Source organism: Ambystoma mexicanum, chromosome 14 (genome assembly GCF_040938575.1).
Source record: "Ambystoma mexicanum isolate Mex_15411 chromosome 14, UKY_AmexF1_1, whole genome shotgun sequence".
Classification (NCBI taxonomy): Eukaryota; Metazoa; Chordata; class Amphibia; order Caudata; family Ambystomatidae; genus Ambystoma; species Ambystoma mexicanum.
Window position 1 is genome coordinate 182,373,215 of NC_090940.1, and position 15,193 is coordinate 182,388,407.

At 46.2% G+C, this 15,193-nt stretch overlaps 1 protein-coding gene across 4 annotated transcripts in view; it reads left to right on the forward strand.

The window, feature by feature from the left end:
- SMOC1 (SPARC related modular calcium binding 1) overlaps positions 1–15,193 on the forward strand; it is a 445,428-nt gene that overhangs the window by 371,750 nt on the left and 58,485 nt on the right. For all 4 annotated transcript variants that reach the window (XM_069638879.1, XM_069638877.1, XM_069638878.1 and 1 more), the window contains one exon: positions 7,522–7,714. In XM_069638879.1, the coding sequence (XP_069494980.1) occupies positions 7,522–7,714 (193 nt within the window). The remainder of the gene's footprint in view (positions 1–7,521; positions 7,715–15,193) is intronic.

Here is a 15,193-nt window from a genome sequence, read left to right on the forward strand (position 1 = left end):
TTACAAAGACTACCTCGTGGATTCAGTCATCTTCTTGGGACAATGATGAGCAATATGCCTCCGGTCCCCTCAGTCGGAACTGTGCTGCTTTGTGTTATCTCTTAGTATCGGAGCTCTGCGTGGTTCAGCTCTTTTGCGGGCTTGCTTTCAAGCATCTCTTTCCATTGGGTTGACTCTCCTTTAGGTCCCCACACCAGCGTGGGCCTCCCACTGTCGCGTTAAAGCATTGTCCTTGTTAAAAGATTGATGGGTTTAGGGGTTTAAGGATGTGTTAATCTTTAGTTCGGTGGTGGACATGGCAAACTTGTCAGCTTCTATTATAAGTGAGAGCTGGAGATGCTGCTGAACCCAGAGCTGGAAAGGACCCGGTGATGTATCTAAAAACTGTCCTCACTTACAATGTCCACCCCTTCTCCTGAGTTATCCCATTCTCCCGAGTTATCCCATTCTCCTGAGATATCCCATTCTCCCGAGTTATCCCATTCTCCTGAGTTATCCCATTCTCCTGAGATATCCTATTCTCCTGATATATCCCATTCTCCTGAGATATTCCATTCTCCTGAGATATCCCATTCTCCTGAGTTATCCCATTCTCCTGAGATATCCCATTCTCCTGAGTTATCCCATTCTCCTGAGATATCCCATTCTCCCGAGTTATCCCATTCTCCTGAGTTATCCCATTCTCCCGAGTTATCCCATTCTCCTGAGTTATCCCATTCTCCTGAGATATCCCATTCTCCTGAGTCATCCCATTCTCCTGAGATATCCCATTCTCCCGAGTTATCCCATTCTCCCGAGATATCCCATTCTCCCGAGTTATCCCATTCTCCCGAGTTATCCCATTCTCCTGAGTTATCCCATTCTCCTGAGATATCCCATTCTCCTGAGATATCCCATTCTCCCGAGTTATCCCATTCTCCTGAGATATCCCATTCTCCTGAGTTATCCCATTCTCCTGAGATATCCCATTCTCCCGAGTTATCCCATTCTCCTGAGTTATCCCATTCTCCCGAGTTATCCCATTCTCCTGAGTTATCCCATTCTCCTGAGATATCCCATTCTCCTGAGTTATCCCATTCTCCTGAGATATCCCATTCTCCCGAGTTATCCCATTCTCCTGAGATATCCCATTCTCCCGAGTTATCCCATTCTCCTGAGTTATCCCATTCTCCTGAGATATGCCATTCTCCTGAGTTATCCCATTCTCCTGAGATATCCCATTCTCCTGAGATATCCCATTCTCCTGAGTTATCCCATTCTCCTGAGATATCCCATTCTCCTGAGTTTCCCATTCTCCTGAGATATCCCATTCTCCTGAGATATCCCATTCTCCCCCTAGTTATCCCATTCTCCTGAGTTATCCCATTCTCCCCCTAGTTATCCCATTCTCCTGAGTTATCCCATTCTCCTGAGATATGCCATTCTCCTGAGTTATCCCATTCTCCTGAGATATCCCATTCTCCTGAGATATCCCATTCTCCTGAGTTATCCCATTCTCCTGAGATATCCCATTCTCCCGAGTTATCCCATTCTCCTGAGTTATCCCATTCTCCTGAGATATCCCATTCTCCCGAGATATCCCATTCTCCTGAGATATCCCATTCTCCTGAGTTATCCCATTCTCCTGAGATATCCCATTCTCCTGAGTTATCCCATATTCCTGAGATATCCCATTCTCCCGAGTTATCCCATTCTCCTGAGATATCCCATTCTCCCGAGTTATCACATTCTCCCAAGTTATCCCATTCTCCCAAGCTATCCCATTCTCCTGAGATATCCCATTCTCCTGAGTTATCCCATTCTCCCGAGTTATCCCATTCTCCTGAGTTATCCCATTCTCTGAGATATCCCATTCTCCTGAGATATCCCATTCTCCTGAGATATCCCATTCTCCTGAGTTATCCCATTCTCCCGAGTTATCCCATTCTCCTGAGATATCCCATTCTCCTGAGTTATCCCATTCTCCCGAGTTATCCCATTCTCCTGAGTTATCCCATTCTCTGAGATATCCCATTCTCCTGAGATATCCCATTCTCCTGAGTTATCCCATTCTCCTGAGATATCCCATTCTCCTGAGTTATCCCATTCTCCTGAGATATCCCATTCTCCTGAGTTATCCCAATCTGTGAAACGTGCCTCCCGGTGTAATTGCTTTGTGGGCATTATGTCCTAAATCTCAAGAAGTAGGTTTCTTTGTTGTAACCTATGCGTTCTAAGAGTTTCTTCTTTAAACGCTCATATTGTTGACCTCCTGATGCACAGCATCATGATGGCTTTTCAGATACGAAGCTATGTACTGACTCAGCATGACCAGTTTGTCTAACTCACCCTAGAGTCCCTCCAGTACCTTGGAAACCTGAAAAGAAGACACCATTTGGGAACCAAAGTGAGAGTTATGGAAAGACCCACACTGTCTAGGGACCCAACACTGTGGGTGTCTGTGAATCACCCAATATCAATACTAATTTCATTAAAAAAACAAGTGTTTCCAAAAGCTGCTTGCACAGGGAGTCAAGGTGCCTGCTTGTTTCTTTCTGTGGGCTCCCACATATGGCAAACACCATATGTCTTGTGTAGTTGTACTTGGGCACTTCGCAAAAGGTGTCCAAGATGGCCCACTCAGCGAAAGTAACAAAAGCTATGGGGGCTGCATCGCGATCTGCGAGCCAATTGACCACACCTGAAAACATGCGGTCTATACAGTCAGCACCCAACCACGCAACCACAAGAGACGCATGCACACCGCTCGCAGCGGTATGCATTGAAATCATTGTACAGCCCAGGCCCATTCCTACAGTGGAATGAAGGAGGGCAACAAGAGCAATGTTATGTGGGAGTCAGGAAATCGGGAAGTAAGGTTCTGGATAGGCTTTGGTGATGCGGCAAGGACCAAAGCAGGAGAAATAACAAAGCAGAGGTGGAGGGGAGGGATGGAGGGAGAGAGAGAGAGAATGAGAGAGGAGAGAGAGAGAGAGAGAGAGAGAGAGAGAGAGAGAGAGAGAGAGAGTTGAAAGGGGAGAAACAGAAGTGTAGGTGAGAGAGAAAAAGTCAAGAGTGGGGGAGGGAAAGAGAGGAGGAAACATAGTTGGGAGACAGGAGTTAAAGAGAAGAGGTGAGATAGAGAAAAAAGGGCACAGGTCGAGAGGGGGGGAACAAGATAAGAAGGAGAGGAGTTTGAGAAATGACTGACGAGAGCGGAGGAGGTGGGAAGCGGCATATAACAATGACAGGCAAGCAGAGGGCAGAGGAGCCTGAAAAGAGAAATAGAGAGGTAGCGGAAGAAGAGGGAAATTAAATGATCACAGATCAGGAGGAAATGTGAGAGGACAAAACATAGGAGGGGAATCAAGCAGTAGATCTGAAGGCAAAAGAAAGGGACGAGCCAAGAAGGAGGAGAATAGGAAAAGGGGTGTGTGGTGAACAGGTTGGTGATGAAGAAACAAGAGCTGGAACTCAGGAAAGAGAGGAGGAGGCCGAGGAAGAGAAATGAGATGAGGGAAAGGACAGAGGGGTGCAGGAAGGCGTCTTCAGACCATCGGTCCTGGTCAGAGTAACGGAATGACTGAAAGGCCTTGAAACACTCATAGAGACTCGAAGACCCACCTTTTCAGCAGCCCACCAATATGGAAGTGGCACGGAGTTATGTTTGACAACCCTGTGGTCCTACCATTGTGCAGTAATCTGATGCTCGACCTCTCCCTTGCCCTCATTCTGATCACCCAAGAAGCCAGGGGTGGTGCTGCCAGGTATGTGACCATTCCAGAAGAACCAAGTTTCTTCTGGATAACACAAGACTCTGGCAAGCCACCATTACCCTACTAATGACCATGAAAGAAACACGAAGCAGTTTCAACCCCAGAGACCTTAAGAAGCTGTTCTCCCACAAAGCAGGCAGACTGCTTTGGAGAGAGAGGGAGGCCCGAGGACCATGGTCTAAATAAAGGGAATTAGGTTGAGCCACATCATAACCCCACCTCGGGGGCTCATTTAAACCTAATCTACCGACTTGTTATCTTCGAACAGAGTCAAACAAGTGTTTATCTATCTTTTCGCTACATGTTGCCTGTTGGCCCGTCGACTTTGACAATACCCAATGCCCACAAGGTCCGAATGCATTGCACAACAGTAAAACAGTGCGCCCTGCATCTTTTGACTGCTAATGCAAATAACAGCTAGAGTTGAACGGGGCACCGCTGAGACAGACAAGATTGGGTCATTTCCTAGCCTGCCAATAAATGAGGATCCTGCCGCCCGCACACCACAACACTGCTAAGCAAGCGCCGAAGCAGAACAGAGAATGCAGGTCAGAATTGCTTTTTTAGGAGAGAAGGCTCTGAGCCATGGAAGATGCTATGGCCCTCATTACGAGTTTGCCGTATCTCGCTGGTACTACCGGCGGGATACCAGCAAAGTACACTTACCGTCCCTGCCGCCAGATATCCCAAGCAGTGGAGAGCCGGTAAATTCTCATTCCCAAGAAGTCTTATAGGACTCCATGGGTCTCCATAAAACTCCATGGGATGGGATTACCTGAATCACCGGCACCGGCATTACCAGTGTCAGTGATTCGGGAATTTTTTTGCCGGTAGGGGCCAGATCTACCAGCAGGTCAGCTTCGCCCGGAGATCCGTGGCCTCCACCATCAAACTTGAAGTGTGCCGGTCTGGAAAAAAGGCCAGAGCTGGAATTACCAGCGTTTTGTCCGGACCCCACTTGTAAAGAGGCCCAAAGCCATGTAAATGCCTAGCCGACATAGGTGTTGTATGGAGGGGAGTCAGGCCTTGTTCCTGTCCCATGATTTGAGACTGTGGGCCTCATTAGGAGTAGGGTGTTAAGGGATACCGGGCACTGGTAAGGAGACCAGTGCCGGTAATCCCTTACCGCTCTACTACGAGTTCCCTTAGCAGGTCCCTTCTTTAATGCCTGGTCTGAACTGGCGTTATGGACAGGACCCGTTAAGGGAAATCAGAGCCAATAACGGTACCGCAAATTGCGGTACCGTTATTAGCTACTTCCCAATTCCCATTGAGCCCTATGGGGGCTCAAATGGGAATGGGGAATGTTTTTTTCAATGGGGACTTACCGGTCCCGCAAAGGTCGGACTACACCAGTAAGTCCCCATTGAACGAGACCGGTGGCGGTACCATTATTGGAGGCAGTCATGGCGCAAATAGCGCCATGACTACCTCCAATCTCGGAATGAGGCCCTGTGTGTGCTCAGTGACACCTCACAAGTGCTAGGCAGGGAGTAGTGAACAGTAAGAGAGTGCGTCGTGGAAATGCATGGGGTAACTTAGTGTGCAGTAAGCGTCTCCCAGCACTTCTTCAATGTCATTAGATTCACTGAATTCCACAGCACATAAAGAGAATAGGACTCAACTATGTGTATTGTAGATTCAGATGGTTGGAGTTTTATAGGCTGGCGGGCCCCTGCGCTTACTGGTAAGGTTAGTTGGTTGCTGTAATGTGACCTGCATCCTGGCACATGGTTTGTCGGGGAACCAAAACTCCAAAGTTCCCAATGAAAGGGTTACTGGATGGTTTGACAAACTTTGTTGGTTAATGGCGCGGGTGGCTGGTAGATACCCGTATGTTATAGCCATGAGTTAGTAAATTGAGGGGTTTTGTAATAGAGGAGCAAGACTCGTGACTTGTTATCATCACTAATTGTTTTAATGTTGTAACATACATGAAACAGACGACCTAGTAAGCATGCTAGGCACGGGTGAAAAGGAAAGCCAAAGCGTTTTGACCGTAGTCTTTGTTAAGGCAGCGCAATTATAGGAGATCCTGTGTAGGATTGTAGAGCCTGGTGGTGGTCTCCCAATTCCTGTGGGCGGTGGGCTGGTTAGCCAATCTGCGTGCGGACGAGTGTCGCTCCATAGTTCGGTGATCCGTCTGATCACTGAACTACGGAGCGGCAGTTATGTGTATTGTAGGTTTGCGGTAACAGTGATTCTCAATTGTGTTGGTACTCTTTGGGGCAAACGAGGGTACTGGGCCTTCTTTCCTATCCTCTTTCTCCAGACCAGCAATACTCTTCCAGTCTCACATAATTGTGCTCAACAAGTAATTTTGATCTTGGCCGGCAGCCTTCTTTTGTTCCCTCTTTCCTCAGAGAGGCAATCCTCTCCATGCCTCAGGTAATTGTACTCAACAAGTAATCACCATCTTTGCCACCACTACTGCTAAGGCTCAGTATAGTGGACCCAATAACCGAGCGTCCGTGCCACTGGCACACCCGTTAGGCAACAGACAGCAAACCATTCAGTGCTTCAGTGAAAAACCTGACGAAAAGGGCCTGAACTACCACCAGGTCAGGCCTACCAGTTGTTCAGAGCCCCTACTGGGAGAGTCGGAGTGACCCGGTCTGGAAATAAAGGTGCCAGTGTTGTTACCGGCACCTTTATTTCCGGACCAGGTCACCCATAATGAGGCCCCATGTCTCTCCTGCCTCACATACGTTGCACAACACCTGCGGCACTATAATGCAGTTATTTCTCATGATAGTATTCGGTCTAGCTGCACACATAATGTCTCTCTCCTATTCTCTCTGGGCTACCGCTCTGCACCCACCCACATGCCTGCTCAACATGGATGTCTAGCAGGAACGTTGCCAACCCTAACCTATCTATGTACTGGCCAAGTGCACGCACGCACTCTATTACTCGCGGATGAATTTCCCATATCTGGACTTCAGCCCCCAAGGGTGTTCAATGTACAGCGTATTGAGATCATTCTTTCATCTCATGGTGCATTATATAATTTAATAGGAACAACAGACTCTTTTGTTAGTAGCCCCTGTACTTCTTATACATCTCAGACATTGTTGCTCCACTCTACAAATCTCCTGTAGATTCAGAAGCCTTCTATGACATCCTTGCCTTCTCCATCACCCACCCTTCCGCCTCTGAACCGCCCCTTCCCTAGAGCAACAGGGACATTAATCACCACCTTACCCTCTCTAACTCCATCAATACCTGGATTATCCCCCATTATCACTGCTCTCCTGCTGCACCACTCCACATCACCCTAGGCCCCAGGATGCCCCATTGGTTTAACATGTTAGCACTCCACAAAGCCCTGAAGAAGTAAGGGAATAGTGAAACGCATTGGGGAAACATGTTTCCAGGAAATTATCTCATAAAATAGAATGCTTCAATTCCACAGTAGCTGATTTATGACTACAAATAATGTACAGTTCCAACCTTAAATATCAGAGATATTCACCCAACAAGTAACTAGCGGAAGAAAAGACGAAATCCAATTACACAAGAAACCAAGAAAGATGAGCCTTCTCTTTGCCCCAGGCAGAAAGACCCTGGGAACATCTACTTATGATTGCTTGTGAGTCTTGTGGCCTGATTCACAGAGCATTTTCCAATGAGATTGCACCATTTTAAGGAATCAGGCCCTTATTGTCTGGACTACACAATCAGATAATAAAGGGAAAGTCTTCTTGAAAGACATTTTTACAAATGCTGTGATCTCCTTTCATCTATGTCACCTTTTCTTTTACAGAGAAAATGTACTCCTGTGAGCAGGAAAGGCAAAGAGCCCTGGATGAAGCCAAGGGACCACCAAGGGAGGGCACTGTCATCCCAGAATGCGGCCAAGGGGGTCTTTACAAACCTGTCCAGTGTCACCAGTCCACGGGATACTGCTGGTGTGTCCTCGTCGACACGGGTCGCCCTGTGCCGGGAACTTCGACACGGTAAGAGACCTCTTAAGAATGCCTCAGTTCGTGAAAGCCTCTTTCAGATAAGAGTTGCGAGAGCCTTTCTCCAAAGTTTTAAGAAACTCAATCATGGTAAGTGCCATCAGTCAATCAGGGAAAGCAAAATATGAACTTATGTGCTTAGATGTTTGTGCCTGCAAGAATCCTTTTCTGTGATGCTTAGAAGAGAAGCCCAAAATGTTAAGGCCCCGAAACCAATCAGGTTAGCGGTGAGTGCACGCAATGAACCATTGCAAATTCAGACTAGAATGTAACTGTAGAGTTGGTCAAAGTTCTTCCCAATTAATTGGCAGCGCAACAAAATACCCAAAAGTGGTGATGTTTTTCGCTGGTACTAGGTACTATTACCAGCCAGGTACTATTAGCCACTGAGACTCTTCTTAACAGTATAATCTCCAATTATAATGTGAGACAAAGGGCCTCATTTTAAGTGTGGATGTATTAATTGCGCTAATAGCGCCAAAGGGAATTGCAATTACCACTGGTGGTAACATTGGCTTCTCCGCCTAATTTTGAGTTTTTATTATTCACCTTTCTGACGTCCCATTGGACATCATTGTGTAACAGAGATATTACAACTCTTGCTAATACTGTTGGCACTGATATGGTCATTGTGGTGGTGTGCTCTAGCACCTTGAAGCGTCTTTGTGCTAGATGGAATTACCAATAAAATGTCTCAGACCAAATAACCAGACAGACTCAAAGAAGATGGTAAAATACTGCTTTTATCTCAATGAAGGAAAGCAGGGTTAGCCGTCATTCATCAAATGGATTCATGTAGGATCACAATGTCTTTTTGATTATACTTAGTTTATATAATGCTAGATGTGTCATCCATGACATCGTACTACTAGGCATTGTACAAAAACCTATCGAGGGGTGGGATTGAATTAGGGGTACGTGTCTACATATAGAATGCATGAATATCCGTCTCTCATTAGCGGTCCCTTGTCTGTAAGACACTCCCTGAGCTACTTCTAAATACGTATAACACTGATTACAGCAGAGAATATGGCAGCAGAATAATACTTTGCAACATATGTATGTAAAAGTGCATGGCAGGCTTTTCTAATTGGTTGGCAACCCAAATCCAAACATGGACATTCGGCTTTCTAGCAGTACATAGATAGAAATCAAAACCCAGGTGCTTGGAGATACGTCAGCTCTCCCCTTGTTTTCCCAATTAGTCTACCCTCTCTCATCGGTAGCTCTCATGCCAGTGTCCTCTGTTTGAAAATTGACCTTGCCAGTCTGCACTGTCTTGGAACATTCAAGGAAGTGTAGGCACACCATTTTTTTAGCTTCAAGCCTAATGAATAGCCCTTGTTTGCGAGCTCTTCGTCACGTGTTAAGAGACCACAAATTTGTACATTTTGACAGTGTACTCAGCACTATTTGATTCAATTACACTGGGTTCAGTTGCTCCTCTTGGCCTTTAGAGACTTTCACACTCTATCCCATATAAACTTTATGCACTTTTAATTGTCCAATACTTGGCACCCATAAACGTTCTTGTTCCTCCTAATCTTGAGAAATATGTTCTTCGGGCATGGACTGCTCGTGGGACTCGTGGGACTTTGTACTTTGCCTTCATCTCTCAAAATAGCATCCTTGGTCCTAGGCCAATGTACTCCTCTATTTTGCAAGGGAAAAACAACTTCTTCATCATCTTTTCACTTTAAGATCCTGGGCTCGTATCTTGAGGTAGCTGGGTTGATTGGCATAAGCCGTCCTCCATCTTCTTCTAATGGTCATCCTAAATGTTGAATATATACCTCTGATAAGCAAGCTTCTATATGTTATTTCTACCTTGTGTTTCGGCTTATTTACCGTCGTTGACCAGTGAGTTACTTTATTATTCATTGTATTCATGATTACTGTATCATTTGGTACATGTTTTTCTTAGTGCTTCAATTACATTGTCATCCTTAAGTATTTTCATATCGTTTCAGCATAGGTTCTTCATCTTTATGACATTCTTTTGCTGTCATCAGACTTTTTTTTAACGTACATCCATTCTGTTCATGACTGCATTTCGACAGCTCGGCACAGAGCATCCTTCTTGGTAACTTTCCTCCACTATGTCAGCTTTTGTGTACACTCTAAGTGGTTGCCAGAGTGCATATCGTCTCTCATATACTCGACGTGGTACAGGAATATTGAAAGGATTCATGCATGGGTTCCCAACTGTGGCTCTTCGGCTGTCATTCCAATAGGATGGTGCCAAGTGGGCAGAGACCAGGGAGAAGGTGTCGACCTGCTCCTCTACAGTGGTTCTACAGTTCATGGGTCTACAAGCTCATAATCGAGTGGGTTTAAAAAATTGTAAAAAATGTCTAAAATAAACTACTGCATTCCTGGATGAAGACCGTCTCCAAGGCTCATGGACTTCAGAGATGAGAGGCGTGGGACTGCAATGAGGGTTCCATGTCATAATGTCGCCACAAAAATCTCGCCATGCAAAAATATCCCTGAAAAATGGCCGTTTTTTTGTGGCGACATTATTGCATGGAACATGCGGGGGACACCCCCACACCCCCAAACTTTGAAAAAAAAAATGTATTTGACCCTGTCCCCATATATATGGTCACCCATATAATATCTCTACGACCTTTTCCCGGCGATATTATTTACGGCGACCATATATATGGGGATAATATTACCTGATACTGCAATGAGCTGCAGGGTCTGTTAGACCTCTTCCATATTTTAGACTCTGGAGGATTAGCATAGCAGAATATGGGTCTGATTCGCATTGGCACGATGTTGTACCATCGGTTCTATGTCATATTTCTGCTTTTTAAAGCCCGAACTGAATAAAGACTGTTTTTTGGGATTTTTTTGTGTTGGCTTTAAAATGCGGAAATATGAAATACTGCACACCCTACCCCCACCATCTTCCGCTGATTCTCTCATTAATTGGGGAGCTTAATCCCCGAACCTCCCATTTAACCACCCACCACTCCCTTCCTGTCTCAGCACAGGCATCCTCCCCACACATACGCACACAGACACATACATACAAAAACTCACCTTTCACTCCAGTGACAACACCACTGGCGCTCACAGAGCCTGTCAACGCCTGCGCACACTCGTGTGCGCAGGGGCATGACAGTTCGATTTAGAAACACCGCTCTGTGCGGTCGCAGAGAAGTCTTTTTAGAGCGATCTTTTTTTGGTTTGTTTTTTCAAAAAAGGTCTTGTGACCTAATACTGTTATGTTACCTGGACTTGTAAAGCGCACGGTCGCCCAAGGGCATCATGGCGCTGGTGAGGAAGCTACCGAGCAGGAAGAACAGTAGTAGACAGAGAGCTAAAATAGAGTTGTTTTCGGGGCTTTCCTGAAAGCCAAATGTTTAGAAGTAGACTTGAGTAGCAGTGGGAGGGTGTTCCACAGCCTGGCCGCAGCAATGGAAAAGGCTTACTGTACCATCAACTGTCTCCAGACATCAGCCAATTGTATTTCTGGTGCCACCTTAGCCTGCCCTTGATATCTATGCACAATTATACAGCACACCGTGTTTCCATCAGCCACCTTTGCAAAGAGCACAGCCATGTTCCCATCTTCTTGGACTAGACAAACCAATCTACTGTGACAAAGAACCCTTCCTGACTCTTGGGGTGAAGGGCGGGGTAGCCAAAGATACCCTGTGCCTCTTCCTGCTCACTGATGCTGGGCTCAGGTGTGTGGCGGAGAGGATTGCATGACTTACCCCACCACATCCAGTTGTGTGTCAGTAGACTGTCACAAGGCAGAAAAACCACAGCCTGTGCCTTTAAGGTGACACGCCTAATGTAAAGTTACTCATTAAATGCTCGGCTCTCCCATTTGTAGAGCTACCCCACTCTGGCCCTTTACCCAGCACATTAGCAACGTCCTGATTGGATGGTTAGAATTCATATTATTGGATTTTCAAGCATGCTGGGGAGGAGAGAAGGCTTTGTCCCACTAACACAGAGATGCAGGGGAGATGAGGTACAGCCAATAAGGGTCTGAATCAAAAAGGGAATAGGAGAAGACATGCTTAAAGCCTGGTAACAGGGCTTTGAAGTGGGAGGAAATGTAAGCTCGTTACTAAGCGATGATGGGGTGCTAGATGACTATAGAGGGAAATGCAGTCGAAAGTAGAAAGGAGAAGAGAAATAGGAAAGCGTCCCATATGAACCCATGGTGGTGGTGGTGGTGGTTGTTGCACACCAGGGTGAGCTAAGAGGGCAGGGATAGGGGCAGCACTTGGTCTGAACGCTTGGGGTGGAAAGGTACCACCACTGAATAGCCCATTGACGACTCACTGATCTGCACCCAACATTGGTAAGTGTAGCACACCAGAATATATGACTGGGGAAGGGACACGGGCCACAGTCAATCATAACAGCGGGGGTAGGATAGAGTACCGCCACTAACCAACCCTACTAAAAAACTCACCCTTCGGCATTCACTGCTCAAACTCGGAACTAAACACAACCACATCTCTACACCACTACGAACTGCACGCACCTGACCACACCGGAACAACAAAACAAAACATAGATAGCCTCACACAACAGCATACAACGGCGACCAATCGAAAAAACACACCTAAACTCAGCCAACGGTTTAAACCAAACTGAAGCTGCCAACAGCATAACCACAGCCCCTTGCTCTTTCTTCCGCTCGGTTCTGCTAACTTACACCCCCTTACCTTATCGCCTTACCGATCCGCCAGAGCACCAAGGTACCATGCAGTTTGTGACAGTGTGAGGTATAAGAACCTTTAACATAACACCATGCCGACTCATCCAGTAGGAAGAGGAGGATGGAGTGTTGGGAAGCCGATCCAGACCTCCATGATCAGGAGATGATGTGCAAGTGGCCTGCCTCCTTCTGACATATTGGAGGTTTGGATTGGTGCCGTGCCAAGACCCCATTGGATGGGTGTTCCTGAAGTCCACAAAACCAGGACAAGCAGCAGAAGGCCCTAACTGACGAAACCTGGAACCAAGAAAGAAGTGCTGGGGTGTTCCATTCCACAGAGTGTTAGTGACTAAAATTTGAGAACTACTTCCAGGGAAGGAACCTGGACTGAGAGATTTTCTGTCTAATCTGGAAACCTGTTTCGTGCAGCCAAGATCATTTTGTTGGGACTAGAGACTTTTTAGGATTCAGGTTAATAGCACCAGACCTCGAATTTTGGCCTAGAGGGCAACAATCAATTGGCATTGTGTCCTATTTTCACTAGTTGGGGTCAGAACACTTTGCGACTTGAGTGGCTTCAACCAGAAGAAGCCATCTTGATATGGAGAAACTGGGATCTAGCTGAGGCCTGGTAACCACGCCCCTTGGGGGATAGAGCCCGTGTAGGAGCAGATTGGAAGCTATAAGGATCAAGGGGGGAAGATGAGGAGGGGCCGTTCCTTGATGCTCTTGGAACCATGTATGGCCACCAGCCTGAATTAATAATCCTTTAAAGACTTTAATTCGGTGTCTGCGTCATATCGGTCACACTCGGCTTTGTGACAGAGCACATGGACGTCCACAATGTACACCAGGTGCAGCTTCTCAAGTAGGCAGGGAAGTAGCTCCATTCAGTTCAGACGCAGACCCACAAGTCCTTTGAGGGGAGCCAGCCTCCCTGTTATAACACCCTACGTTACAACCTCATTAATATGGAATTATGCCGCCCGCAGCATCAGGTGAGTGTCCAAAGATATGTCAAAGGTTTGATTTCTTTTTTTTTCTTTGGCCCCATGGTGACCCCAGAGCTGGAAATGGACAAAGTTTACCCTAGGACCCCCGGCCCCTTCTTTCATCAGGGGAAATATGGGGGCATCGCGAAGTGTTCTGGGGGCGTCGGAGGGCAGATCCCCATCCCAGGTCATGCTGCGCCAGATCTCAAGAAACTGAATCAAGTGCAGTTGGTGGGCACCAGCAGGAGGGTCGGAGTCCTGGCGATTTGCATAAAAGCAAAGAGGATATTGGGCACACGGGATTGAGCGCATAGCTTTAGGTTTGAACTGAAATATGTCTGTGATAGTGATTCAAGTATGAAACCCTTCTGAGTTAGTGATGGAAAATGGGATCTTTGCTGATTTCATTTATCACCCTAACAGAAACATTTCTGTGAATCCCAAGACCTGTATTCCAATGAGGACTGTGCCTGTGTGCATATGTGCGGCGTAGGCTGTTTTGCACACAGAGATGGTGAATGAATCCTTTTGTCCCTCTGTACCGCTGGTCTTCTAAAGTGGCAGCCATAGATGGCAGAGGGTTCCCGCAGTGGCAGCCATGGCTACAGATCAGATATTGCCAATTCTTAAAACAGGGGAATTGTGTATTGGGCCACAAGGGTTATCCGACAAGACAACCTTTACCACAGCGTAGCTCTGTCTTATTCTGGCCCAATTCCTACCCTAATTGAAACCTTGTTCATTTGCCTCTTTGTGCCATAAAACGCGTTAGCTTTGGTTGAATTCGACATATTGCGGCATGGATGATCTAAGTTTTGTAAGGGGGGAAAATACTGAGCAAGCACGTGGTAATACAGAAATACCAGAGACCAGTCTCTATGCGCAGGACCGGGATTCGAATCTGTGTTGCTCTGTGCTGTCTTGCTTCCAAGTCAAACTCACTGCCCCTGAACTATCCTCCCAGGGCATTTATTTTACCCCATGTTAAACCATTGCTCAGACAGGGAGGAGTGGGACAAGTACTGTCAGCTTTCATCTGGGCTGAGAGCACAGATTGCCCCTCCACTGGTCTCTGCTGTTGCTATGTTTATAGAGAAGACCCGGTACAGCAAGCAAAGGCTCGCTTGTGAATCTTCAAGAGCCAATAAGAATGCTTGGAATAATGTCATTAACTCCTCATATAGACTAGATTCCAGTCATTTGGACATAAACACTAACTTCATTACAAAGGAGAAAAGACTTTGTATACCACTTATTTTGCATCTTAGGAAATTGCTCAGAAAAGGAGTGGAATAACAGTTTCCACATCTTAAGAAACTGAAGCCGATTCATGTTTTGAAATGACAGTCATTATGCAAAAAGAAAGATTCAATTCAAGTGTCACAGCACATGACCATTGAGGCGTGCCAGGAAATTGCTGTGTTCCTGACATGCATGGATGGAAATGCTGGCTGGTTGTTATTTTAAAAGTCTCTCTTAAAATATCAGAGCCAACTGATTTTCTTTGGTGGGCACAAGGTGCTAAGAGGCTTTGTGCCCTGGAATGAGCACCCTTCCCAAATGTATGGCCCGTGGTTCTGATTCTGCCCCATCTTGGGCATGCATTATTGTCTGCTTGGGTGGTCTTTCCTGCTAAATACAATATGACATGTTAAAAGTAAGCTTGACCAAAGATGGCTTTGCACATCACCAGGTGTAAAATAATGGTGGCCTTATGTAAAGAAAAAAATTATGATGAAAAGTATTACAATGTTATGTTTCTGTCCTTGACATCAGAAGCACCAATAA